Source organism: Oryzias latipes, chromosome 16 (genome assembly GCF_053564925.1).
Source record: "Oryzias latipes strain Hd-rR chromosome 16, Olatipes_Hd-rR_3.1".
NCBI classification, from domain to species: Eukaryota; Metazoa; Chordata; class Actinopteri; order Beloniformes; family Adrianichthyidae; genus Oryzias; species Oryzias latipes.
Window position 1 is genome coordinate 35,834,686 of NC_136252.1, and position 27,851 is coordinate 35,862,536.

General features: G+C 52.1%; 1 protein-coding gene across 3 annotated transcripts; it reads left to right on the plus strand.

The window, feature by feature from the left end:
- The first annotated feature begins 513 nt into the window (after window positions 1-513).
- On the plus strand, window positions 514-26,131 carry atp2c1 (ATPase secretory pathway Ca2+ transporting 1). 3 transcript variants are annotated; one of them, XM_023964679.2, is made up of 27 exons: window positions 514-664; window positions 16,387-16,491; window positions 16,877-16,993; window positions 17,126-17,215; window positions 17,485-17,520; window positions 17,661-17,722; window positions 18,960-19,068; window positions 19,154-19,309; window positions 19,402-19,470; window positions 20,186-20,261; window positions 20,329-20,395; window positions 20,471-20,595; window positions 20,715-20,812; window positions 20,914-21,009; window positions 21,131-21,220; window positions 21,611-21,715; window positions 21,783-21,939; window positions 22,005-22,175; window positions 22,249-22,346; window positions 22,428-22,478; window positions 22,695-22,861; window positions 22,928-22,996; window positions 23,084-23,200; window positions 24,016-24,163; window positions 24,231-24,326; window positions 24,401-24,542; window positions 25,040-26,131. In XM_023964679.2, exons 1-27 carry the CDS (start codon window positions 641-643, stop codon window positions 25,159-25,161), a joined length of 2,763 nt encoding a protein of 920 aa, XP_023820447.1. In that variant the 5' UTR covers window positions 514-640; the 3' UTR covers window positions 25,162-26,131. The 3 variants fall into 3 exon arrangements, with proteins under 3 accessions (XP_023820447.1, XP_078789828.1, XP_078789829.1); XM_078933702.1 differs by lacking the exon at window positions 514-664 and adding an exon at window positions 10,220-10,365; XM_078933703.1 differs by lacking the exon at window positions 514-664 and adding an exon at window positions 10,742-11,158.
- The last annotated feature ends 1,720 nt before the right edge of the window (window positions 26,132-27,851 follow it).

A 27,851-nucleotide genomic window follows, 5' to 3' on the forward strand; every position in this document is an offset into this window, starting at 1 on the left:
CTTTTGAAGCTTTTCATGTTCCTTTTGAATGACTAAAAATAGTTTACATGATCAAAAACTTATAAAGTAGAGAAAACCAAAAGAGTGAGCAGAAAAATGATTGGAAACCAGAAAGATGACATCTGACATTATAAAGGAGGATCAATAAAGAATTTCTTATCTGAAGACGAACACCTTCACCTGAATGTTGGTCACGTCACAAATACTTTTTTATTGAACATTTGCAATACAAAAATACAACATTTATAACAATAAAAGACAAGAATTAAATACAGTTCTACACAGAAAACAACACTGTTTGGACCTTTTGAAATTCTTTACTATTGAGAACAAAATTATAAGTAATTTACATTTTTTCAACAAACTGTTGATCAATAATAACCTAATAAACAAATCACAGAGGGAAGTAAATAAGTAAATAGAATAATAGAAATGCGAGAGTTAACTTATGTCATGAATCCAAAAGGTTTTCATGTTAATGATGTTAAGAACACTGAAAAATAATAGCCCATCACTACCATGACGTCACTTCCGGCCTTTATTGTGAAGCAGTCAGCGGAAGTGAACGCCGGCAGTGACGCGAACATGGTGGACAGTGTTTCCGCAGAGAAGGTTGCTCCTCGGTGGGATTTGACGGAACATGATGAAGAAACGGGACCCGCTGGTAGGTTTTCTCCCCCCGACATGAAGCTGCTTCCACCCCCCGCGTGTGGGAGCTCCCCTCCGCCCGGAGCGGCGTCCCGGCCGGCGCCCGCAAACCTACGTCGCGGCGGCTGCGGGCGCCGTCCGGCGGATCCCGGCTTCTTCGAGCCTCCTCCGCGACTCGTTAGCGGCGACTGACGCTTCCGGGTGGCTGTCCCCAGGTGGGGTGGCGCGCACTCCCGGGGCCCCGTGCTGACCCGTCCTGGATTCTGTGACCTTAGCGGCTACGCGCTTGTTGTTAGGGTGAGAAAAAAAAGTTAGTTTGTGGTTAAAGTGAGGTCATGTGATGACCGGAGATGTTGGAGCGCCGCGTGACGATTGTGACTCTGCTGTTGGTGAGACTTTTCAATCAAAGTGGGCATGACACAACCCCACGTGCCCTCGTGGGCGGGACCTCACCTGTCAGGCGGGGGTGGCGGTCCCCGTCAGTTTATCAAAGGTGAGTCGAGGGCCTGATCCGCTCCTCCTCCTCCTCCTCCTCTCTGAAGGGTGATATAACCCCGGAGGAACTGCAGGCCAGCCCTCCTGGATCATGGAAGCATCCTGGGATTTGTCTGCTATCCGGACTTGGAGAAGTCCCGGAAGTGTCAGAGCAGATCCTTGGGGGGGGGGTCATCAGAACCATCTCTGCTCTACTACGATTCACTCATCTGTGCCAGAGTATGGGGAGGATCATGACGGATAGACCCGCTGGCCTCTGGGGGGAACCACAGGCTGGACCTGACACCACCTGATGGATTCTGAAAAGACACAATGATGCTGATGATTGCACTTTGCTCCGCCCACTTTAAATCATCCTAACGACGTAGAATTGGGCGGGACGTTTGGTCCCTCCACCTGCCAATGAAGAGCAGAATCAAGTGAAGCTGACATTCGTTGATCAGAATTGCTCTTCTTCGGTTAACCCCGCCTCCTAAAGGAAAGCGGACGCCGCCACAGCAGGAAGCGTTAGAACCCTTTTAGCTCCCACGGGTTCTACCGTCATCTATTGGTGAATGGAAAACCAGTAGAAAGAGCGCCACCTACTGCATGAGAAATGCAGGAATAAGACCCCAAAGGGGCCCCTGGTACTAAACCTATGGGGGCCTTTAAATCAGTCTCTGGGTAAAGCAGGAGGAGGACGGGATGGACTCTGGTTCTGTTCCAGTCTGCTGTGGTCCAAAGGGACTTGTTCTCAGTGTAGCGGGTCGCATGTGCGCCCCCCTCTGCGCCCATGAAATGTGTAAAGTTGTCTTTTTAAAGAAAAGAAAAAAAAATGTCTGCAGTCTGTACCTGTGAAGGTCACAGTCGTATGTCGGGGGGGGGGGGCTCTGGCTGGTTGTGTGGAGCTGTCAGAGTTGCGTCACTCCTTTGTGTTGTTGTCTTTTCATCTGTTGCTGCTGTGGTGTTGCTGACGCGTTCAGGTTCTGTTGGAAGAAGCTAAACGTGTTCGTCTGAAACCCAATATGGGGTCATGGGGTCATGGGGGGGCGTGTCCTGCAGGTCAAACCAGAACTGGGTCTTTCAGAGAATCTGTAAGCTGAGCGCCGTGTGAAGACAGAAAGACTCCGCCAGACATCAGCAGGACTTTGGGAGTTTGATGTCGCCCCCCCGCCCTAGAGGGTTGGAGGGGGGGGGGGGGGGGGGGGGGGTTCTTCCTCTCTGCTGAAGATCTGTTTTTTTTGTTTAAAGAAGCTCATGTTTCTTTCTTTTCAGACGTTTTCTTCCTCTGCTTCTTTTCTGTTTGTTCGTATCGTTAGCAGACATATTTCTGTTACAGCCATAAAAACATCAAGATGTTTGGCTCACTGATGACATCACTGATGACATCAGTGATGACATCACTGATGACATCACTGAGGACATATCAAAGCTACTGTCTGCAACTTTTAGTCTGTCACAACATAAAAAGGTTGCAGCAAAACTCCCCAACGCCACCAAGTCTGTCATGTGAGACTCAAACAGAACTTTAGTAATTGAATCAAATGAAAAAACCTTTTGAAGGATTGCTTTTTCATTTGAATTTTTAGTCGTTTGATGCAGCTTTATTTAGAAAATGAAAAAGCATTCCTGGTTTTGACTTTAATGTTGAATTATGCTGCAGAATCGCTTCCATACATTCATGGCTACAATGCTCAGCTTCTCAAAGCGGGTTTGAAGCTGCTTCAGTCCTAAGTGCTGCTGGGACCCGGACTTGGTCTTCAGTGCAGCGGAGAAGCCCGTCCCACAAAGATAACTCAGCCTTTGTCCCAAGAGTCACAGAGTCTGTGACGTGGCTCAGCCTCCGTGTGGAGTCAGATGTCAGTGAACTGGTCCTCGTCTGCAGAGCTGAAACCAGCTGGAACTGGAGCCTCATACTGGGAACTGTTTTCTGGAGAGTACCTAGAAAGAATCCCATCAGGGGTGTGATCTGCTGCCTGGCTGATGGAATCACTGAGGTGGCCTCATAGTCAGCAGTGTTGATGACTCCATGCAGGTCCTCCTGTCCCACTGCAGGCTCTCTGGAGGAGAACTGGTCCGGCTTCTGTTCCTTTACTTTTCCAACGATGTCCCTCAGATGGACCGGGAGGTTCTCCTCACAACATTTTTCTGCTCCTACAACACTCTTATTGCCCCTCTGAGCTCAAAGGCTCGGGGCAGGAGGACTGTTCCTGGTGGCAGCTTGACGTTCAGCGCCCGTCTCTTGCTTTTAGTTCATCCATGACCTCATCTACTTCAGAGGAAATGGGCCTGGATGCCAGAGCTTCTCAGAGTCACGCAGCTTTAGGGCAGATCTTCCTGATGAAGCCCTTTAGTCCTCCCTGCCATAGTCTGCACCATCACTGGAAATACCCCTGCACCTCTCCACTTCTGCCCCGTCTCAGGCAGGAAGCGGTCTAACGTTTTGAAAAGCTCTTCAGCTGAAGCTCAGACGTATGAATAAAAAGTCAGATGACGTGCAAACCTACAGAAACATGTTTGCTGCTGTCAGGTGCTTCATCAGCTGTTCCTGAAGACCGTCCCGCATGCGTCTGGCCTCAGAGGGACGGTTTTTATTTTGGCCTCATCCATGGTGACCTCATCTGATGCTGCCGGCAGCCCCAGCTCCTCTGCGAGGGTGGGGGGCTTTTAGCCCTGACCACTTTGGAACGCCTGCTTGCATGATGCTAATGGTGCTCGCTGGTTTACTTTAGCGGCGTTCTCACGGCGGGATGTTTGTCCTGAATGTTCAGCACGCTTTACACTCAGCGGCTTATCGGCGTGAAGAGGCTGCATCGCGGTGAAGTGACACCTTCAGTTCTTTGGCTTCATGCTGCCAACGTTTTCAAAGTGAACACTGCGGTCTTTCCCGCCACAGTCACTGTGAATCCCTCCGTACGCTTCGGCGCAGTTCCTGTCCACGGAGGATGGTTGCGATACAAATGCTGATCTGCACGGTCAGATCAGAGAGAAAGTTTCCTCCTGATGAAGATAAAGGTTGTTTTAAAGAAGCCGGCGCAGTGATACAGAACATTTATCCTCTGTGACCGGAACTACTTTTTTAGGCGTGTGTTATCCCATTTGAATCAGATTGGAGCATTTATCAAGATCATGGTATAACTGACACCAACTCCATGATCCTCGGGTCCCCCCCCCCCCCCCCCCCCCCAGCACCCCCCCCCCCCCCCCCCATTTGAGAAACACTGCTTTCGCCGAATATACTCATGTTAGCCACACGATAGCTGGATGCTGGTTAGCTGGATGCTGGTTAGCTGGATGCTGGTTAGCTGGTTTCTGGTTAGCTGGTTTCTGGTTAGCTGGTTAGCTGGATGCTGGTTAGCTGGATGCTGGTTAGCTGGTTTCTGGTTAGCTGGTTTCTGGTTAGCTGGTTAGGTGGATGCTGGTTAGCTGGTTTCTGGTTAGCTGGTTTCTGGTTAGCTGGTTTCTGGTTAGCTGGTTTCTGGTTAGCTGGTTAGCTGGATGCTGGTTAGCTGGTTTTTGGTAGCTGGATGCTGGTTAGCTGGTTTCTGGTTAAGTGGATGCTGGTTAGCTGGATGCTGGTTAGCTGGTTTCTGGTTAGCTGGTTTCTGGTTAGCTGGATGCTGGTTAGCTGGATGCTGGTTAGCTGGTTTCTGTTTAGCTGGATGCTGGTTAGCTGGTTTCTGGTTAGCTGGTTTGCTGGTTAGGTGGATGCTGGTTAGCTGGTTTCTGGTCAATTGGATGCTGGTTAGGTGGATGCTGGTTAGCTGGATGCTGGTTACCTGGATGCTGGTTAGCTGGTTTCTGGTTAAGTGGATGCTGGTTTGCTGGATGCTGGTTAGCTGGATGCTGGTTAGCTGGTTTCTGGTTAGCTGGATGCTGGTTAGCTGGATGCTGGTTAGCTGGTTTCTGGTTAGCTGGATGCTGGTTAGCTGGATGCTGGTTAGCTGGTTTCTGTTTAGCTGGATGCTGGTTAGCTGGTTTCTGGTTAGCTGGTTTGCTGGTTAGGTGGATGCTGGTTAGCTGGTTTCTGGTCAAGTGGATGCTGGTTAGGTGGATGCTGGTTAGCTGGATGCTGGTTACCTGGATGCTGGTTAGCTGGTTTCTGGTTAAGTGGATGCTGGTTTGCTGGATGCTGGTTAGCTGGATGCTGGTTAGCTGGTTTCTGGTTAGCTGGATGCTGGTTAGCTGGATGCTGGTTAGCTGGTTTCTGGTTAGCTGGATGCTGGTTAGCTGGATGCTGGTTTCTGGTTAGCTGGATGCTGGTTTGCTGGATGCTGGTAAGCTGGATGCTGGTTAGCTGGTTTCTGGTTAAGTGGATGCTGGTTTGCTGGATGCTGGTTAGCTGGTTTCTGGTTAGCTGGATTCTGGTTAGCTGGTTTTTGGTAGCTGGATGCTGGTTAGCTGGTTTTTGGTAGCTGGATGCTGGTTAGCTGGTTTCTGGTTAAGTGGATGCTGGTTAGCTGGATGCTGGTTAGCTGGATGCTGGTAAGCTGGATGCTGGTTAGCTGGATGCTGGTTAAGTGGATACTGGTTTGCTGGATGCTGGTTAACTGGTTTCTGGTTAGCTGGATGCTGGTTAGCTGGTTTTTGGTAGCTGGATGCTGGTTAGCTGGTTTCTGGTTAAGTGGAGGCTGGTTAGCTGGATGCTGGTTTGCTGGATGCTGGTTAGCTGGATGCTGGTTTGCTGGATGCTGGTTAGCTGGATGCTGGTAAGCTGGATGCTGGTAAGCTGGATGCTGGTAAGCTGGATGCTGGTTAAGTGGATGCTGGTTAGCTGGTTTCTGGTTAGCTGGATTCTGGTTAGCTGGTTTTTGGTAGCTGGATGCTGGTTAACTGGTTTTTGGTAGCTGGATGCTGGTTAGCTGGTTTCTGGTTAAGTGGAGGCTGGTTAGCTGGATGCTGGTTTGCTGGATGCTGGTTAGCTGGATGCTGGTAAGCTGGATGCTGGTTAGCTGGATGCTGGTAAGCTGGATGCTGGTTAGCTGGATGCTGGTTAAGTGGATACTGGTTTGCTGGATGCTGGTTAGCTGGTTTCTGGTTAGCTGGATGCTGGTTAGCTGGTTTTTGGTAGCTGGATGCTGGTTAGCTGGTTTCTGGTTAAGTGGAGGCTGGTTAGCTGGATGCTGGTTTGCTGGATGCTGGTTAGCTGGATGCTGGTAAGCTGGATGCTGGTTTGCTGGATGCTGGTAAGCTGGATGCTGGTAAGCTGGATGCTGGTTTGCTGGATGCTGGTAAGCTGGATGCTGGTAAGCTGGATGCTGGTTAAGTGGATGCTGGTTTGCTGGATGCTGGTTAGCTGGTTTCTGGTTAGCTGGATGCTGGTTAGCTGGTTTTTGGTAGCTGGATGCTGGTTAGCTGGTTTCTGGTTAAGTGGATGCTGATTAGCTGGATGCTGGTTTGCTGGATGCTGGTTAGCTGGATGCTGGTAAGCTGGATGCTGGTTTGCTGGATGCTGGTAAGCTGGATGCTGGTAAGCTGGATGCTGGTTTGCTGGATGCTGGTAAGCTGGATGCTGGTAAGCTGGATGCTGGTTAAGTGGATGCTGGTTTGCTGGATGCTGGTTAGCTGGTTTCTGGTTAGCTGGATGCTGGTTAGCTGGTTTTTGGTAGCTGGATGCTGGTTAGCTGGTTTCTGGTTAAGTGGATGCTGATTAGCTGGATGCTGGTTTGCTGGATGCTGGTTAGCTGGTTTCTGGTTAGCTGGATGCTGGTTAGCTGGTTTTTGGTAGCTGGATGCTGGTTAGCTGGTTTTTCGTAGTTGGATGCTGGTTAGCTGGTTTCTGGTTAGCTGGATGCTGGTTAGCTGGTTTTTGGTAGCTGGATGCTGGTTAGCTGGTTTCTGGTTAAGTGGATGCTGATTAGCTGGATGCTGGTTTGCTGGATGCTGGTTAGCTGGATGCTGGTAAGCTGGATGCTGGTTAGCTGGATGCTGGTTAAGTGGATACTGGTTTGCTGGATGCTGGTTAGCTGGTTTCTGGTTAGCTGGATGCTGGTTAGCTGGTTTTTGGTAGCTGGATGCTGGTTAGCTGGTTTCTGGTTAAGTGGAGGCTGGTTAGCTGGATGCTGGTTTGCTGGATGCTGGTTAGCTGGATGCTGGTAAGCTGGATGCTGGTTTGCTGGATGCTGGTAAGCTGGATGCTGGTAAGCTGGATGCTGGTTTGCTGGATGCTGGTAAGCTGGATGCTGGTAAGCTGGATGCTGGTTAAGTGGATGCTGGTTTGCTGGATGCTGGTTAGCTGGTTTCTGGTTAGCTGGATGCTGGTTAGCTGGTTTTTGGTAGCTGGATGCTGGCTAGCTGGTTTCTGGTTAAGTGGATGCTGATTAGCTGGATGCTGGTTTGCTGGATGCTGGTTAGCTGGATGCTGGTAAGCTGGATGCTGGTTTGCTGGATGCTGGTAAGCTGGATGCTGGTAAGCTGGATGCTGGTTTGCTGGATGCTGGTAAGCTGGATGCTGGTAAGCTGGATGCTGGTTAAGTGGATGCTGGTTTGCTGGATGCTGGTTAGCTGGTTTCTGGTTAGCTGGATGCTGGTTAGCTGGTTTTTGGTAGCTGGATGCTGGTTAGCTGGTTTCTGGTTAAGTGGATGCTGATTAGCTGGATGCTGGTTTGCTGGATGCTGGTTAGCTGGTTTCTGGTTAGCTGGATGCTGGTTAGCTGGTTTTTGGTAGCTGGATGCTGGTTAGCTGGTTTTTCGTAGTTGGATGCTGGTTAGCTGGTTTCTGGTTAGCTGGATGCTGGTTAGCTGGTTTTTGGTAGCTGGATGCTGGTTAGCTGGTTTCTGGTTAAGTGGATGCTGATTAGCTGGATGCTGGTTTGCTGGATGCTGGTTAGCTGGTTTCTGGTTAGCTGGATGCTGGTTAGCTGGTTTTTGGTAGTTGGATGCTGGTTAGCTGGTTTTTCGTAGTTGGATGCTGGTTAGCTGGTTTCTGGTTAGCTGGATGCTGGTTAGCTGGTTTTTGGTAGCTGGATGCTGGTTAGCTGGTTTTTCGTAGCTGGATGCTGGTTAGCTGGTTTCTGATTAAGTGGATGCTGGTTTGCTGGATGCTGGTTTCTACGTCGTCCTCTGGGTTCTTGTTTGCGGCTTTTCTTCAGGTTTCTACAGTTTCTGCCTGGAACTGAAGTTTGATTAAACCTGATTCATGCTAACGTTATGACTATCATCATAAGCTGACTAAAACTACAGCTTAGTCTTTAGAACTACAAGATTAGCTTCTATTTTGGAAATACCAGAGGAGAGGAGACGCTTTAAGGATTTTAGTACTTTAGAACCTCTTGTGTTTTGTTTTCCCACAAACTGATAAAAACAGTTCTAAAGTCCTCTTTCTGAGGATCTTCTCCGTCTTAAATGTCGTTTTTGAACAAATCAAAAACTCAGAATCTCAAAACTCGCTGTTTTACAATGTGAATCAGATCTTGGGTCCTGTAGTTTAATGTTCTAACTCATGATAGCTTCATGTTTATATGAGGTTCTGCTGATGAAAGTGTGTAGCACACGTTAGAAGAACGTTTTCTCCTTTTAAACTAAACCGTTCTTCAAAGAATGCATGTTAGTTTTTGTTTTTTCTGATTGTCAGCTTTAGTTTTTGGGTTTAGCGCATGCAGCCCCTCCCATCGTCCTCTCAGCATTAGTTTTTGGGTTCCTTCGGGGTCAGCACTGGGGAACCTGCAGCCTGCCAGAAGCTCCGGCGCCTTCAGGTGTGAGTCAGGAACCTCACAGTCAGCCGCTTGTTTGCTTTTGCTGTGTACCTGCCAGAGGCAGCAGGTGGGTGTGGAACTGTCTGCGGGCGCTGCAGGGGGCGGGGCTTCTCTGAGCCACAGCCGCCTCCTGCACCTTCCTGTCTTCTTTCACGCTCTGCTGTCTGGACCGAAGATGAGTTTTCATTTGTAGCTGCTAATAAAGCTGTTGTTTTTATTCAAGTTGACAGCTTCCTCCTGAGGTCAAAGGTCAGCAAAACACCAGGAGCAGTTGTAGACTAGAGCCAATGACTTGTATTACGTTTTGTTAAAATTGCTTGAACAAAACTTGAGAAAAATGGGAAAAATCAAACATTTTAACAAAAAATGGCCACCAAGCCTTAGGTGATGTGGCCATCCCATAATAATTTCAAAACTTCCTTTGAACATCCCCAAAACGTGTGCATTGGTTTCATTGGAGACTTTTGCCCACATTTATTTATTTTATTGAACATTTGTAGAATAAAATTATGGAGCCCGTGTTCCGACATGGAAAAATAGATCAACTAGATCTCCTTCCCACAAAATAATATCTCGTTCCCTCATATTAATTATATTTTTCCCTGGAAATAATTAATTCATTCGAGCGACATAATTATTCACGTCATAAGTCATTCATAAACACGGATATACTTTCCGTCTGGCCGCAAAAGCCGCTTTCAGCGGTAACTTCCGCGTCTTCCGTTCCAGATTTCTTTATGGTTCCGGCTTCTACAGATTGGTAAACGGCGTAGACTTATATACTTATATACTTATATACTTATATAGCGCTTTTCTACCTACAAGGCCCCAAAGCTTTACAGTCACACACACATTCACACACTGATGGCGGCTCCGCTGCCGAACACTGGCACCAACCTCCCACTAGAGTCAAGGTCTTGCCCAAGGACACTTCGACTCATGGGCGTGCAAGGCGGGAATCGAACCTGCAATCTTACGATCATGGGTTGACCGCCCTACCGCTGAACCACGGCCGCCCCCAGATTCACTCTGTGGATGTTTGGTTCTCCTCCAAACACAGGGAGCTTACAGCACCTCCTCCCTGTGGTTCTCCTCCTCTCAGTGGAAGGTGGAGTAAACCTCCCCATGTACTGCAGACCCCCCCCCCCCTCCCCATGTTTTGATGTTATCATCTGATCTGATGGCTGCTACTATCCATTAGGGAGGGGTGGGGGGTCTCTGCAGTTTCTGTTCCAGCAGCAACAGTCATGGTGGGGGGGTCCTGGTTCTGTTGGTTCTGGAGCTCCTCACTGCTGTGTCCCAGTGGACAGCCACCTGGGAGGGAAACGTGGCAGGGAGTGGCGGGGAGGGGCGTGTCCAGACAGGTGTATCAGATTCCCGCTGACTCTCTGGTCAACATTTGCTTCCTGATCCTCGGCTCGGACGCGTCGCTCGGGTTCTTCTCCTGGTCTTGACCTTCTCTGGAGTCGCCATGCTTCACCTCCTCTGTCCCTCCTCTGTGAGGAGTTCAGACGAAGAAAAGGGAAGTGCAGAGCAGCAGGAGCTGCAGGCAAGTCTGGGGGGGTTGGGGTCTGAGTGTCTGTTTGCATCATGCTGCAGTGGAGAGGTCAGTCGATCTGAGTGCAGTTGTGATGGTCAGGGAAAGCGTGGGGGGGGGGGGGGGGGGGGGGGTCACTGCTGTCCTGATGAGGGACACAGACGCCTCATGACCTCCGTTTGGCGAGCACGTCCCAAGTTTCCAGAAGGCTTCCTGTGTCTCAGGTTCTCCTCGTCTTTGTAAACTGCTGACAGTTTCAATAAAGTTGTACTTCAAACAAGGAAGTCACTGACTGGCAGATACATACAAACGTTATTTACTAAAGGTTGCTAAGCAACAAGAAGGACTCTAGTGCTGCTGGATCTGAGGTGTAGATGTTTGTGAAGGTTTCTCCTCAGATGATGATTCCCGCCTTCAAATTCTAAACCTTTATTAGCCATTCCAGCAAATACAGAAGAATGAAACAGAGGCGTCACCCTCATGGACAAATGTTGGACCCGATGCTTCTGTGCCGGTCTGCTGTAGAAACAAACATGGAGAGCAGCTTAAATGTCAGACCTTCTCCATGTGTCTGCAGTTCCCCTCCTGCCCCACAGGGGGCATATCTGCCAGGAAAGAGCAGGATGCTGCTCTAAGCTCCATCAGCTGCTTATCGTGTCAATCCTCTCGGTGTATCAGCTCAGCAGCCCTGCTGAACCGGTCAGGAACCGGTCAGAACCCAGAGCCGGGTCTCCACAGGAGACCATGAAGTGACTGGAACCTCGGTGGAGTCTGACTGATGGAGCGTCGTCGCCTCACCTGAAACGTAGGAACATCCCCGCTTCTGTCTGAGCTGAAGAGGAAGAGGCTGCAGCTCCTCTGCTCAGGACACCTGTTCAGTGTCACACACACACGTAGATGCACACACACACACACACACACACACACACACACACACACATGTAGATGCACACACACACACATGCAGATGCACACACACACACACACGCAGATGCACACACACACACACACACACGTAGATGCACACACACACACACACACACGTAGATGCACACACACACACACACACACGTAGATGCACACACACACACACACGTAGATGCACACATACACACACACGTAGATGCACACACACACACACACGTAGATGCACACACACACACGTAGATGCACACACACACACACACGTAGATGCACACACACACACACACACACACGTAGATGCACACACACACACACACGTAGATGCACACACACACACACGTAGATGCACACACACACACACACGTAGATGCACACACACACACGTAGATGCACACATACACACACACGTAGATGCACACATACACACACACACGGATGCACACACACACACATGGATACACACAAATGCACACATACACACACATGGATACACACAAACGCACGCGCACGCACACATGGATGCACACACACACACATGGATACACACAAATGCACACATACACACACATGGATGCACACACACACACATGGATACACACAAACGCACACGCACGCACACATGGATGCACACACACACGGATGCACACAGGTACATGTGATAATCACAGACCTGTCGTTCACGCCTGTATGTTTGCTGCTGGGTTTTGGTGCTGACCTATGGTTCTACATTCTACGGAGGTTCTGTTGTGTGACCCGTGTTCTGAAGCGTTCTCTCATCACTGCTGCTGTTCTGCAGCGCAGCACGTCAGGAACACGTGTTTCCACATCACGTCACGGAACAGGAGCCGGACTTTGGACCGAGGATCCGGGGTTTGGCAGCTGGAGGAGGAGGAGCAGCTCCTTCCTCACACCTGTTTGTGATCAGTGGTCATTGGGCAGTGAAGGCGTGCCCCCCAGCTCACAGGGAGCCCCCACCCGGCTGCTAGTATTTGTCTGCAGATCCGTGTGGCGTGGAACCGGCATCCTGCTCTCCTGGCTGCTCAGGTTTCCTTCCTCCTGACGGGTGTCGGGTCCTCCTGTTTGTTCACCTGGGGGGGGGAAACCGATCCTTCGCTGAGGCGGAGATGCCCCCCCGTCAAACCGGATTATGAAATACTGGGAGTAGAAGAGAAACACTGAGGGTGGAGGACAGCCCCCCCCATACTGACTTTAGGCTGAAACGCTGGGATTGTCCTTTTCAGAGGGGAGATGCTGGATCCCAGCAGGTTCTCTGAGGCGAGAACACGGAGAAAAAAGCCTGGGGGGGCAGGAACCATGTTTGGACAACAGCGCCCCACATGAGCAGTATTGGGACTGCAGGGCTGTTCCAGCTGGTCTCTATTCAGGACGGAAACAAAAACTCTGCTGGACTTAAACTTCTGTCAGTACTTGTGTGGGCGGAGTCAGTCTCCTGTGGCGGAAAACAAAACACTCCAGCATTAGAGAGAATGTTAGCGGAGCAGGACGGTTCTACGGAGAACGAAAGCAGAATCACAAGGACAAGAATCAGACTGGTGCAGCACAAACTGAGAATGTAAACACCCCAATGCTCCACCCCCAATGCTCCACCATCAATGCTCCACATCAATGCTCCGCCCTCAATGCTCCACCCCCAATGCTCCACCCCCAATGCTCCACCATCAATGCTCCACCCCCAATGCTCCACCCTCAATGCTCCACCCTCAATGCTCCACCATCAATGCTCCACCCCCAATGCTCCACCCCCAATGCTCCACAATCAATGCTCCACCCCCAATGCTCCACCATCAATGCTCCACCATCAATGCTCCACCCCCAATGCTCCACCCTCAATGCTCCACCATCAATGCTCCACCATCAATGCTCCACCCCCAATGCTCCACCCCAATGCTCCACAATCAATGCTCCACCCCCAATGCTCCACCCCAATGCTCCACCCCCAATGCTCCACCATCAATGCTCCACCATCAATGCTCCACCCTCAATGCTCCACCCCCAATGCTCCACCCCAATGCTCCACCCCCAATGCTCCACCCCCAATGCTCCACCGTCAATGCTCCACCGTCAATGCTCCACCCCCAATGCTCCACCATCAATGCTCCACCATCAATGCTCCACCCCAATGCTCCACAATCAATGCTCCACCCCAGTGCTCCACCCCCAATGCTCCGTCCTCAATGCTCCGCCCTCAATGCTCCGCCCTCAATGCTCCACCATCAATGCTCCACCATCAATGCTCCACCCGCAATGCTCCACCCCCAATGCTCCACCCTCAATGCTCCACCCCCAATGCTCCACCCCCAATGCTCCACCCTCAATGCTCCACCCCAATGCTCCACCATCAATGCTCCGCCCTCAATGCTCCGCCCTCAATGCTCCGCCCCAATGCTCCACCCCCAATGCTCCACCATCAATGCTCCACCCTCAATGCTCCACCCCCAATGCTCCACCCTCAATGCTCCGCCCCAATGCTCCGCCCCAATGCTCCACCCCCAATGCTCCACCATCAATGCGCCACCCCCAATGCTCCACCATCAATGCTCCACCATCAGTGTTCCACCCCAATGCTCCACCCCCAATGCTCCACCCCAATGCTCCACAATCAATGCTCCACCCCAATGCTCCACCCCCAATGCTGCGCCCCCAATGCTGCGCCCACAATGCTCCACCCTCAATGCTCTGCCCTCAATGCTCCACCCCCAATGTTCCGCCCTCAATGCTCCGCCCTCAATGCTCCACCCCCAATGCTCCGCCCTCAAATCTCCATCCTCAATGCTCCACCCCCAATGCTCCGTCCTCAATGCTCCACCCCCAATGCTCCGCCCTCAAATCTCCATCCTCAATGCTCCACCCCCAATGCTCCGTCCTCAATGCTCCACCCCCAATGCTCCGCCCTCAATGCTCCATCCTCAATGCTCCACCCCCAATGCTCCGTCCTCAATGCTCCGCCCTTAATGCTCCGCCCTCAATGCTCCATCCTCAATGCTCCACCCCCAATGCTCCGCCCTCAATGCTCCACCCCCAATGTTCCGCCCTCAATGCTCTGCCCTCAATGCTCCGCCCCAATGCTCCACCCCCAATGCTCCGCCCTCAATGCTCCGCCCCCAATGCTGCGCCCACAATGCTCCACCCTCAATGCTCTGCCCTCAATGCTCCACCCCCAATGTTCCGCCCTCAATGCTCCGCCCTCAATGCTCCACCCCCAATGCTCCGCCCTCAATGCTCCGTCCTCAATGCTCCAACCCCCAATGCTCCGCCCTCAATGCTCCATCCTCAATGCTCCACCCCCAATGCTCCACCCTCAATGCTCCACCCTCAATGATCCACCCTCAATGCTCCACCCCCAATGCTCCACCATCAATGCTCCACCCCCAATGCCCCGCCATCAATGCTCCACCATCAATGCTACACCCTCAATGCTCTGCCCTCAATGCTCCGCCCCCAATGCTCCACCCCCAATGCTCCGCCCTCAATGCTCCATCCCCAATGCTACGCCCTCAATGCTTCACCCCCAATGTTCCGCCCTCAATGCTCCGCCCTCAATGCTCCACCCCCAATGCTCCGCCCTCAAATCTCCATCCTCAATGCTCCACCCCCAATGCTCCACCATCAATGCTCCACCCCCAATGCTCCGCCATCAATGCTCCATCATCAATGCTCCACCCCAATGCTCCGCCCCCAATGCTGCGCCCACAATGCTCCACCCTCAATGCTCCACCCTCAATGCTCTGCCCTCAATGCTCCGCCCCCAATGCTCCACCCCCAATGCTCCGTCCTCAATGCTCCACCCCCAGTGCTCCGCCCTCAATGCTCCATCCTCAATGCTCCACCCCCAATGCTCCGCCCTCAATGCTCCACCCCCAATGTTCCGCCCTCAATGCTCCGCCCTCAATGCTCCACCCCCAATGCTCCGCCCTCAAATCTCCATCCTCAATGCTCCACCCCCAATGCTCCGTCCTCAATGCTCCACCCCCAATGCTCCGCCCTCAATGCTCCACCCCCAATGCTCCGCCCTCAATGCTCCACCCCCAATGCTCTGCCCTCAATGCTCCACCCCCAATGCTCCACCCCCAATGCTCCATCCTCAATGCTCCACCCCCAATGCTGCGCCCACAATGCTCCACCCTCAATGCTCCACCCTCAATGCTCCACCCCCAATGCTCCACCCCCAATGCTCCGCCCCCAATGCTGCGCCCACAATGCTCCACCCTCAATGCTCTGCCCTCAATGCTCCACCCCCAATGCTCCACCCCCAATGCTCCGTCCTCAATGCTCCACCCCCAATGCTCCACCCTCAATGCTCCACCCCCAATGCTCCACCATCAATGCTCCACCCCCAATGCTCCGCCATCAATGCTCCACCATCAATGCTCCACCCCAATGCTCCGCCCCAATGCTCCACCCCCAATGCTCCATCCTCAATGCTCCACCCCCCTTCTGCGTTCTCCATTCAGCAGCTTTTGAGGCTTTTTGAGGCGGTGAGGGAATAGTCGGTGAAATCTGTTTTGTGATTAGTCAACTTTACAAACCAGTCATCAAAGTAAAGTGTGTTTTCCTAAATAAAAATTATAATAAATGTAATAACCTTTCCAGAAGTGGGTGAAGAACATTGTGGGTAACGGTGTTGATAAGTTTTCTTCCTGGGTTCTGGGTTTGTTGTGTATAGCTGCTTGTTTAGTTCAGTGTTGTTGATGGGATGTCCTGCTGTGACCTCAGCGCTGCTTCCACCAATGACTGAAGATGTGAAGCTGAAGTCCCATCAGTGCAGATCTGGATGTGTTCTGCACATCAAAGACCCCCGCTCTGTGAGGGGGGAGGGGGGGCACAGCTGTGGTTCTTTCATGCTCTTCCCTGAAGATCAGCACCTCTTGATGGGTGAAGCATCCATCCTGTAGCAACACATCTAGGTTGAGTTCTCCTCCACCCTGGTGGATGGGTGCGTCTGTGTCCATAATCGTCCTCCACGTCTGGACTGAGCGGTCAGATGAGATTCAGATCTTGACTACATGGAAACAGTAGAAACCCTCAGAGCAGAGAACTGTCTGGAACCAGCAGAACCTCTCTCAGATGTCTTCTTCGTTTGTCTTCCAGCATTCTGAGAGCCAACCCTGCAGTGAAGATGAGAACATGGTTCCTGTTCTGACCTCCAGAAGAGCCAGTGAACTCCCGGTTAATGAAGTAGTGTGCACCCTGCAGGTACGGTACTGACGCGCCACAGAAACCGCTCAGGTGGTCAGCTTCCAGTTCTGGTTTCAGTTTGTTCTGCTGTGAAAATGAGGATGAAGAGCGCCGTCCAGACCTCCTCAGCGTCTGGACAAAGCATCCCTGCAGAGATCCAACGTGACGGATCAGAGAAACACGCTAATGAAGGCTTGTCATGTGATCACATCAGAGGGTTTTGTTGCATCAGATCTCTCAGACGTGCACGTGAGGCATGTGCATGTGAACACACATCCATGGCCTGTGGGGCTGTGAGACTGAGACCCATGAAGTCCTCAGAGAGGACAAACGTCTGCTCTGCTGCTCCTCACCCTTCACCAAACACTTCGCCATCCTGACCCCCCTCCTCTGCTGCCAACAGGCCGACCTGCAGGGGGGGCTAACCCAGGAGGAGGTGTGCCGGAGGAGGGCGTACCACGGCTGGAACGAGTTTGACATCAGTGAGGATGAGCCGCTGTGGAGGAAGTACATGTCCCAGGTGAGATGCTGCTGACGGTTAAGGACAGAAGAACGTGACTGGTACCCCCCCTGCAGAGCCGGGGGGGGCCGTCTTTTTCTCCTCTGATGGGGAGCTGCAGCTCTAAAGCTTTTCCTTCTCCTGTCTCTGCAGTTCAAGGACCCTCTCATCCTGCTGCTCCTGGCGTCCGCCGTCATCAGCGTCCTCATGCGCCAGTTTGACGACGCCATCAGCATCACCGTGGTACGCTGCCTTTCCACACTCAGGTTAGGGGGTGGACGCCTCCACGGGGCTCAGGAAGCCTTCAAGGCTTCTCCTGACTGTTGCCACGGTGACGACAGAGCAGGAAGTTGAGTGATGTGTGTGTGAAGCTTCATCTCAGTGTCATCAGAGTGAAGGTGGACCGTCCAGAACAATCTGGAGCGTCACACACAGAACCATCCAGACTAGAGAGGAACCTCTTTTCCCGTCACCTCCAGCAGTAATGAGAAGGTTCTGTTTGTGTTCCTCAGGCCATCATCATCGTGGTGACGGTCGCCTTCGTGCAGGTGCGTCTATGTGTGTAGATGTGAGTCTTTAGATGTGTGTGTGTAGACGCATATGTGTGTGTAGATGTGAGTGTGAAGACGTGTGTGTGTGTGTGTGTGTGTGTTTGGTGCTGCTTTCATCTCGTGTTGTCTGTTTTCAGGAGTATCGTTCAGAGAAGTCTTTAGAGGAACTGGGGAAGTTGGTTCCTCCAGAATGTCACTGGTGAGTTTTTTCTGTTCTACAGTCACATGACCTGAAATGTTCTTCAGGTAGAGAACAACGGCAGTCTGATCCTGAAGGAACACACAGGAACACATTTCTCTGTTCTTCAGAGACTGGATGTTCCTGATCCTAGAAATATTGCTGAGATAAAAGAAAGTTCTAGAATCTGGACTTGTGGGAGAGTTTTTGGTCTTCAATGTGGTCCAGGTAGATTCTGTTGGTACCAAGTGGATCCCTGAAGGTCCAGGAACATCAGCCTCTGTTAGATCAGAGTTCAGGACAAGAACAGTAGAATCCAAGTCCTTAAATGTGTCAGACCTGCTGGAAGTCTGGAGAACTGGAGACTTCAGCTGATTGAATGGATCCGTATATCAGAGTATCATCAGCAGAAGGATGGACATGTTTGCTGCTGCATGAGGGCAGCTGATGGAAGAAACTGGACTGGACCGAGCACAGAGCCCTGTGGAACACCACGATGGACTCTGCTGAGTTCAGAAGAACATCTTCATCAGATTGAATCTGAACATCTCTGTAAAGTCGGGTTGGAACCGAAACGAAAAGCTGAAGATCCACAGAAAGATGTTCCTGATGCTCGTTCAGGGAGTTCTGGAAGTCCAAAGAGACTTCGAGAAGTTCTGGCTAAGCAACCACTGAAGATGTGCTGACTGAAAAGGTCTGAAGAAGATCATGAAGTTCTGAAATCTAGAGAAACCATCAGAACCGGGACTCTCAATCCACAGAATCAATGAGAACCTGAGCTTCTTCTAGTTTGTTTCAATTCATGAAGAACAGGAAGAAGTTCTGGCGGGTTCTTTCTTATGATCCAGCTCTCTGTCTTTGATGGAGAACTCTTTCTGGATCCAGACTGGATTCTTTAGCTGCCTTTCAGAGGATCCTGGACCTCTGGTCTGGGTTTTTTTTTTCTGTTTAGTCTGTTTTTATTCCATTGTTAGCGTTTTGGTCCTCTTATAACGCCTTCCATCAGGGTTCCTGCCTTTTATTTCTTTGAAGGACCTCCTAGAGGATCTGAGATGTTCTGGCTTGTTCTTGAGGGTTTGAACCCCCGCAGAAGCTCAGTGTCCAGCCGCCTCCATTTCCTCATGGAGGAGCAGCTCATCAACTTCTCCGCCTCACTTTAGCTGAAGTTCCTGACCCTCATGGAGGTCCTCATTTAGCTGTGAGCTCACCACTGTAAGTCAGGAAGAAGTCTGACCGTTCACCTGTCTCCACCCCCCAGCATCAGGGAGGGGCGCCTGGAGCAGATGCTGGCCCGGGACCTGGTTCCTGGGGACACGGTGTGCCTGTCAGTGGGGGAGAGGGTCCCTGCAGACCTGCGCCTGTTCGAGGTACACAGATGTTTGGGGCTGAGGTTAAAGGGAAATCTAGAACCGGACCAGAGTTTCTGATGGAGGCCTGTGTTTGGACCTTCAGGCGTTGGATCTGTCGGTGGACGAGTCCAGCCTAACGGGAGAGACCACGCCCTGCTCCAAGTCCACCGCCCCCCAGCCCACGGCTTCCAACAGAGATATCGCCTCCCGCAGCAACATCGCCTTCATGGGGACGCTGGTGCGCTGCGGGAAAGCCAAGGTAGGCACAGCACCCCTCCGTCTGTTCTGGATCCGGACTGATCCCGAACCAGCAGTTCAAGGCTTTGAGACGCTGTTCTGTGTGTTCCTCAGGGCATCGTCATCGGAACAGGAGAGAACTCTGAGTTTGGGGAGATCTTCAAGATGATGCAAGCTGAGGAGGTTTGTGTTCCAGAGAGAACGCACGAAGAAGCTGCAGATCTGAACGTTCCTCAGAGGAACCCTGCAAGGGAGCCATGTTTTCTCTACAGCTCAGATGTTTTCTGTACAGCTCAGATGTTTTCTCTACAGCTCAGATGTTTTCTCTACAGCTTAGATGTTTCCTCTACAGTTCAGATGTTTCCTCTACAGTTCAGATGTTTCCTCTACAGTTCAGATGTTTCCTCTACAGCTCAGATGTTTCCTCTACAGCTTAGATGTTTCCTCTACAGTTCAGATGTTTCCTCTACAGTTCAGATGTTTCCTCTACAGCTCAGATGTTTCCTCTACAGTTCAGATGTTTCCTTTACAGTTCAGATGTTTCCTCTACAGCTTAGATGTTTCCTCTACAGTTCAGATGTTTCCTCTACAGTTCAGATGTTTCCTCTACAGCTCAGATGTTTTCTCTACAGCTTAGATGTTTCCTCTACAGTTCAGATGTTTCCTCTACAGTTCAGATGTTTCCTTTACAGTTCAGATGTTTCCTCTACAGCTTAGATGTTTCCTCTACAGTTCAGATGTTTCCTCTACAGTTCAGATGTTTCCTCTACAGCTCAGATGTTTCCTCTACAGTTCAGATGTTTCCTCTACAGCTCAGATGTTTCCTCTACAGTTCAGATGTTTCCTCTACAGCTCAGATGTTTCAGATGTTTCCTCAGTAGTTCTTGTTTGTGTTCAGGCTCCAAAGACTCCTCTCCAGAAGAGCATGGACCTCCTGGGGAAGCAGTTGTCCCTTTATTCCTTCTGCATCATTGGTAAGTCTTGGACCACGGTTCCTGACCTGGATCTGCGTCCCGCTCATCGCCGTCTGCTCTGTTTCAGGGGTCATCATGCTGGTGGGCTGGCTGCAGGGGAAGAAGATTCTGGACATGTTCACCATCGGTGTCAGGTAGCCTCACTTCCTCCCTCGGTTATGGGGCGTCATGGTGGACTTTCAGGGCTCTTATCCTCTCCGTACCTCCAGTCTGGCAGTGGCTGCTATTCCCGAGGGTCTGCCCATCGTGGTCACGGTGACGCTGGCGCTTGGCGTGATGCGAATGGTGAAGAAGAGGGCCATCGTGAAGAAATTGCCCATCGTAGAAACTCTGGGTATGGCGCCCCAGACGACTATGTTTATGTGTTCACCCTTCCTGTTAGAGGAAACGCTGTGGTGGGGGCGGGGCTTTCCCCGTGAAGGTGTTCAACCTCAGCCTCTGCTTCCCCTTCAGGCTGCTGCAACGTCATCTGCTCAGACAAAACAGGAACTCTCACCAAGAACGAGATGACCGTCACGCAGCTGTTCACGGCAGACGGCCTCCACGCCGAGGTGGGAACCGACCAGAAGTTCCTTATCGTTACTCTGAAGACGGTTCTACACCTGTAAAAACCTTCACTGAGGTGATTTGTGCCCTGGTTTTCGTCTGGCAGGTTACCGGCGTGGGCTACAACGGAGCCGGAGAGGTTTTACTGAGCGGAGAGGTTGTCCAGGGATTCTCCTGCCCTTCAATCAGCAAAATCGTGGAGGTGACGGAACTCATCCAGCTTAAGATTCAAACACTAGACTCTTGACCCCCCAGGATTTCCTGAGGTGTTGTTGGAGCGCTTCACCCGTACAGATCTGAAGGAGGTTTTGGTTTGTCCTCAGGCCGGCTGTGTGTGTAACGACTCGGTCATCAGGAACAACAACCTGCTGGGCCGTCCCACCGAGGGCGCGCTCGTCGCCCTCGCCATGAAGGTAAACCCCTCCTCTACTCCTACAGGCTTCAGAGCTTCAGGGCCTCCTGGACCTTCCCCAAATATTCAGGTGCAGCCTAAACCCTCCAGTCTGAGCTCAGCCCCCCCACACCTTCATATCTAAAGCAAAGGCTCATCAGGGCGATCACAGCATGCACTCCTGCCATGGGTCCTGATGACATCACCACGTGACCTCAGGGGAAGCTGTGGGGTGGGAGGTGCGTCTGCTCACTGCCTGACCCCCCCATCCTGATGGAGTGGTCACAGTCCAAAGAGGCTTTAGGTCTTTGTTTGATCCCTCTGTGGATTCAAACCCACGGTGTCCCTGTCTGAGGCGGTCGCCCCCCCCTTGCTCTGCTGTTTGGGGCTGAGGCCTGACGTCTGTGTGCAGATGGGGCTGGAGGGCGTGCAGCAGGAGTACGTCCGCCTGGAGGAGCAGCCCTTCTCCTCGGAGCAGAAGTGGATGGCGGTCCGTTGCGTTCACCGCACCCAGCAGGTGAGGAGGGGGTGGTCCTGGCGGTTTTGGGGCGCGCCGCCGCAGCTCACAGGCGTCTGCTCTGCAGGATAAGGCGGGGGTTTACTTCGTGAAGGGGGCGTTCGAGCAGGTGGTCCGCTTCTGCAGCTCCTACAGCAGCAGAGGGGCGGCGCTGCCGCTCAACAGCCAGCAGAGGGAGCTCTACCAGCAGCAGATCAGCTACATGGGCTCCTCCGGCCTGCGAGGTAACTCCAGGACCTCCTGTTGGCCCCGAACCCTTTCTCCTGCTCACTGCCCCCTCCCCCCTCAGTGCTGGCCTTCGCCTCGGGCTCTCAGATGGGAAACCTCACCTTCCTGGGCCTGGCGGGCATCATGGACCCCCCCAGAGAAGGAGTGAAAGAGGCCATCAGCGCGCTCACCAGCTCTGGAGTCACAGTCAAGATGATCACCGGAGACTCTCAGGAGACCGCCATGTCCATAGGTGAGAGTGTTCTGGAGCCAGCAGTTCTTCATCCTCCTCTGGTTCCTCACGTTCTCCTCTGCGCCTCCTGCAGCCAGCCGCCTGGGCCTCCTCTCCAAAGGATGCCAGAGTCTGTCGGGAGAGGAGGTGGACCATCTGGACCTGCAGCAGCTCTCGCACGTCGTCCTCAGAGTAAGCCTCCACACCCCAGCAGCCCGTGTTTGGGAGTACGGGGGGTGTGTCATTAACACAGACTCCGCCCTCTCCCCGCAGATCGCTGTGTTTTATCGAGCCAGCCCGCGACATAAGCTAAAGATCGTCAAGGTGGGTGGAGTCGCCGCAGAGATGCTTTGTTCTGTTTCCGGATGGCGTTGGGGCGTGGCGGTGACCTTCCAGCAGCCCAACGCCATCAGGAAACCTCCAAGGTTCAGGAGAACACCTGTGTAGCAGCTCCTGAACATCATCTCCCATCATGCCCTTGGGTGTGCAGTCGCTGCAGACTTATGGGAAAATGTAACCCTGCCCAGCTTCTCCCTCCAGTCCCTGCAGAGCCTCGGCGCCGTGGTTGCCATGACGGGGGATGGCGTGAACGACGCCGTGGCTCTGAAGGCCGCCGACATCGGCGTGGCGATGGGCCAGACGGGCACGGACGTCTGCAAGGAGGCGGCAGACATGATCTTGGTGGATGATGACTTCCAGACCATCATGTGAGTCCGCAGGTTTTGGCGTTTCCCGTTCAGACGGGTTTTCCTCACTTCCTGATCTGCCTGCAGGTCTGCCATCGAGGAGGGAAAAGGGATCTACAACAACATCAAAAACTTTGTCCGCTTCCAGCTGAGCACGTGAGTCAGAGCTCCGCCCCCCTTTGCCTCAGGTTCTCCCCCCGCCCTCTGACCCCGCCTTCTCTGTGTTCCCCTGCTGGCGGTCAGGAGCATCGCAGCTCTCACCCTCATCTCCTTGGCAACGCTGATGAACTTCCCCAACCCTCTGAACGCCATGCAGATCCTGTGGATCAATATCATCATGGACGGACCGCCGGCTCAGAGGTACAGCTGCATCCTGGGAAGTGTAGTCCGTGCAGCAGCGTCAGGGTTGTGTGTGGTGTTCGGTTTGCAGATGTGAGACAACAGCATGCAGAACAAACAGCTGGAAGGCAGTTTTTCTCTAAAGTTTCGACAAAATTTAGATTATTTTTCCATAAATAAGCTGTAGGGAATGAAAGTGGACTGCATTCAGTGAATAAATGGAAAAGAAGAAGTTATTTAGAAAGAAAGACAAAAAAAATGTTTGAATAAAAAGTCTTGAAAAACAATTTTTTGTTTTTCTAAATATTTTATTGAATGTATTTTGTTTTTACCCAAAAATATTTGGATTTAATTTATGAATGTTTTTTGACATAAATGATTTAAGAACCCAGGAAACCCAGATGGGTGGAAACAGAAAAAGCCCCAGCATGAACACCTCATGTTCGTCTGTTTTGGGGACGCATCCTCCCTCCCTCCTCTTTTTCTTCCCCTCTGGGCGTTTCCCTTCAGAGGTCGCCACAGCCAATCAGCTTCCTGCCCCTAACCCCGTCCAGAGGTTTCCCGCCGCCGCTCTCTCCTGGCGTCTGTAAACAAACACCGACGGTTCTTCCTGGACCATCAGATCGTAGTTCTCTCACCTTTGTAGTTCTTATAGTTCTTCATTGTTCTGGAATGTCAATGGGTGTGGAACATGTCACCATGACAACAAAGTCTGCCCCGCCCCCCCTTCTCTAAAGTGCTTTTATTTTGAAATTCCTCATGAACGCTGAGGTTATTAGCTGTTGCAGGTAGAGAGACCAGCTGGACGCGCTCTAATCCCATGAACCTGTTGGCAGTTTGGGGGTGGAGCCTGTGGACCGTGACGTGATCCGGAAACCCCCCCGCAACGTCAAAGACAGCATCATCACGCGCGGCCTCATCGCGAAGGTCCTGGTGTCGGCCATGATCATCGTCTGCGGGACTCTGTTCGTCTTCTGGAGAGAGGTGAGCAGCGCCGCTCGGGGCGCCGCCGCAGACCCGCTCCCGTGCTGACTTCCTGTTCCTGTTCCAGTTGCAGGACAACGTGATCACGCCTCGAGACACCACCATGACCTTCACCTGCTTCGTCCTGTTCGACATGTTCAACGCTCTGAGCTCGCGCTCACAGGTAAGCCCCGCCCCCTCTGAAGCTCCAGCGGGAGCGCCTTTCCGGTTGCTGACGCCGTGTGCGGCTGTCCCCAGACCCGGATGGTCCATGAGATCGGGCTGTGCAGCAACCGGACCTTCTGCTACGCCGTCCTGGCCTCCCTCATGGGTCAGCTGCTCGTCATCTACTTCCCCCCCCTGCAGAGCGTCTTCCAGACGGAGAGCCTCAGCGTCTTCGGTAAGACCAGCGGCTGTGGCCCCCCCATCCCATCACCTGCTGCTGGTGCACGGTCAGAAACCCCGCTCAACCAGAACCTGGTTTTTATGAGGTTATGTCCCAGACGGAAACCTTTTAAGCTGAAATTTCCTTAGAGGATTTGGGCTCAAAGGTGATGAAACCTGAAATTCAGCCTCAGCAGAAGCAGAATTTAGGTTTGAAGCTCCTGATGTCTGAATGTTTGAAGTGAGACACGAGGACCAAAGGAGAACCGGAAACATCTGCAGAGTCTCCTTTGGTCTGAAGCTCCTCGTGTCTCACTTCAAACAACTCCTGAGCCGGTAAAACGGAGGAGACGGAAACAGCAGCAGGTGGTCAGGAGAGTCCAGCCTTTAGGAAGGCAGGAGACGCTTAGGCGGCGGGTTTGGTTGGTTCTAGCCGGCGGTTCTAACCGGTCCGACAGCTGGCTCCACCAGGTGATCTGCAGAAACTGAACGGCGGCTCTGTGTCCCCCCCAGACCTCCTGTTCCTGGTGGCCCTCACCTCAACCGTGTGCATCGTCTCCGAGCTCATCAAGAAGGTGGAGCGGGTGCGAGGAGCACAGAGGAGCCCCCCCACCGACATATTCCTGGAGGTATGACGCCGAGCTGCACCCCTCCCCTCTCACAGGTGCAGCTGGCGGCTCCGCCTCCTCACACTGCAGACTGTTTGCTGAGGGCCCCCCTCCCCCCACATCAGCTGACTGGATTTGACTGCAATGGCTGCTGGGAGATTTCCCTGATCTGCAGCTGCACCTTGAACTGCACCTTCCTGCCGCCGAGCGGCTCCGCGCCTCGATGACGGCACACGGCACGTGCACACGTGGCCGTCGCCCTTTTATACCGGTCACTTCTGAGGCGATGACCACTAACTGCCCCCCCCCCCGTGTTTCTGGGACCATCCAGCCCAGGTGGAGGTGTACCTGGACAAACGCCCCCTTCAACCAAAGCTCCTCTTCCTTTGATCTTTGAATCAGCTGACGGCGCCGCGGGTCCGGCCTGTGGCGGTGACATCATCACAGGAGACGTCCACCTTTTCTAGGTTTTAACTGGTCATTTTAACCCGATGCCCCGCCCACTCTGCCGCCTGCAGCGACGTCTGCCAGGAGGAGAGACTCCGCCTCCAGAGGGCGCTGTTCGTCTTCACCTTTAGTTTTCATGAAAGTTCTGTTCCACTGGATTTTGCGACCCGGTTCTGAGATTGCAGGGCTTCAGCAGGAAGTGCTGCTGCTGTGAACCGGGTCCGCTTTGGTACCGTCACACCCTGCTGCGACTCCGGTTCTGTGACCAACGGCTCTTTGAACTCACATCTGGACCCGTTCTCCTCTGGTGCCTTAGAGCCGAACCGCACCCCCCCCTTCGGCTGTCCCTGTTTCAGTCCGCCGCGGCGCCGCTGAGACGGGCCTCAAGCAATTAGTTGTTCCTGACAGCTTCTCTGACCGGCTGCTGTCCAGAACCGGGTCCAGTTTTCTTTGATGTTAGTTCTGGGTTTCTTTTACTGTACTGATCCGACACTGGAGTGTTTGGACTCTTTAGTTCTGCTTCAATAAAGTATTTGGGTTTGGACTTTTATCTGAACGTGTCGGTGGAGGTGTTGGTCCTGAAGCCGGTTGAAGCGCACCGACAGCTTTAGGCAGTTCTTCCTTTTAGGTGGAGGTCACGGGGTGAGGTCACGGGGTGAGGTCACGTGGAGGTCATGATTGATCCGCAGCATGAAGCCGGACAGTAGAACGTCTGAATGCAGGAGAACCGGGTCCAGTTTCTCCTGATGTGGCCCGAGAAGCTCGTGATCTACGTCCATCACAGTGTGGTTCTAGGTCCACGAAGTTCTGATCCGGCTTCTTGAAGTGAAGTCTGAGGGACTTCTTCACTGAGGTTCCTGCTGGGGAAGACGTCTCACCTGAGTCGGACTCAGCAGGTAAGTGACCTGCTGGGACTGACATCAGGACAGGTTAGTTACCATGGCCACCAAATGTTGACGTTCTCCCACTTCTGGAACTGTTCTTCATCAGGAAGAATCCAGGAAAACCGTTGTTGAATTTTCAGGAAATAATTGTTAAATTCCTCAGTAAAAGTATTCAGTCATCTACAAACATCTGGATTTCTGCTCCTCACAGCCTGGACCTCCTCTGGGAGGCTCCTCTGTCCTCCACCTGCAGTAATGACACCTGTTTGAACCTCAAGCTCTCGCATCCTTAGAACAGCAGACTCAGTGTGAAGCACGGGGTGGAAGCATCATGGTTTGTATGAAGGAAGGGATGAATGGAGATTTTGGACAAACACCTCTTTCCATCATTGAGGACATTGAAGATGAAACGTGTCTGGATCTTCCAGCAGGACAGTGATCCCAATCACATCACCATGGCAACCAGGGAGGGGCTTCATGAGAAGCACTTGCAGGTTCTGGAGGGTTCTAGCCAGACTCTGGACCTCGGTCCAACAGAGGATCTGTGGAGGGACCTGAAAGTCAGCGTTTCCATCCCAGCATGAAGAATGGACCGAAGCTGCTGAAGGCCTTCAGGAGACCTTTGACCTTTGAGCGTATAATGAAGGACTGAGATGACCTGTAGATCCTGAATCAATCCACCAGAAATGACAAAGACGTTCCTTAAAATCCATGTTCTCTGGGTTCTTTCTGTTCTGATGAGCAGCACAGACTCTGATCTTTAGGCGCAGAACTTCCACAGCTGCTGGCTGAACCAACACGTTCTGCTCCGCTGAGAGGTTTGGATTCCTCATGAAGTCCTCTACATCCATGACATTTACTGTCATGCGTGTCACAGCAGAAGAGTTTCCCTCTGGCCGTGTAGTTCCCGTGTTGGGACGGCCCCTCCCAGGTGGTTCTGGTGAATGGAAGAGCTCCTTCTGGGACGGTCCTCAGCAGCATTCAGACTCTTTCACACAAACTGCTGGTGACGCTACATTTAGAGAAATCTTCCACAGAAACTTAAGTATATCAGATGTCATTGATAGCAAAGTCTGCCTTTTTCTTCTCTGTTTCTAGGATTGAGACTTTGGAGTAGGAGGATTTGGATCTGAAGAAGAGGAAGCTTCTCTTTGCTGTTCGTGTCTGATGAAGGTCGTCAGACGGATCAACAGCTGAGACTTTGACGGGATTTTCTTTTGCTCTAAAATGTTTGGATATAATCTCTAAACATATTTTCTCTTTAGTGGAGATGGAAACATGTTTGGGGAAAGTTTCCTTCCTAATGTTTTGCTCCTTTTCCTTCATGGATGAAGATGTTTCCTCATCATAACTTTGGACATCTGCGTCTTTCACACATTTACTCTT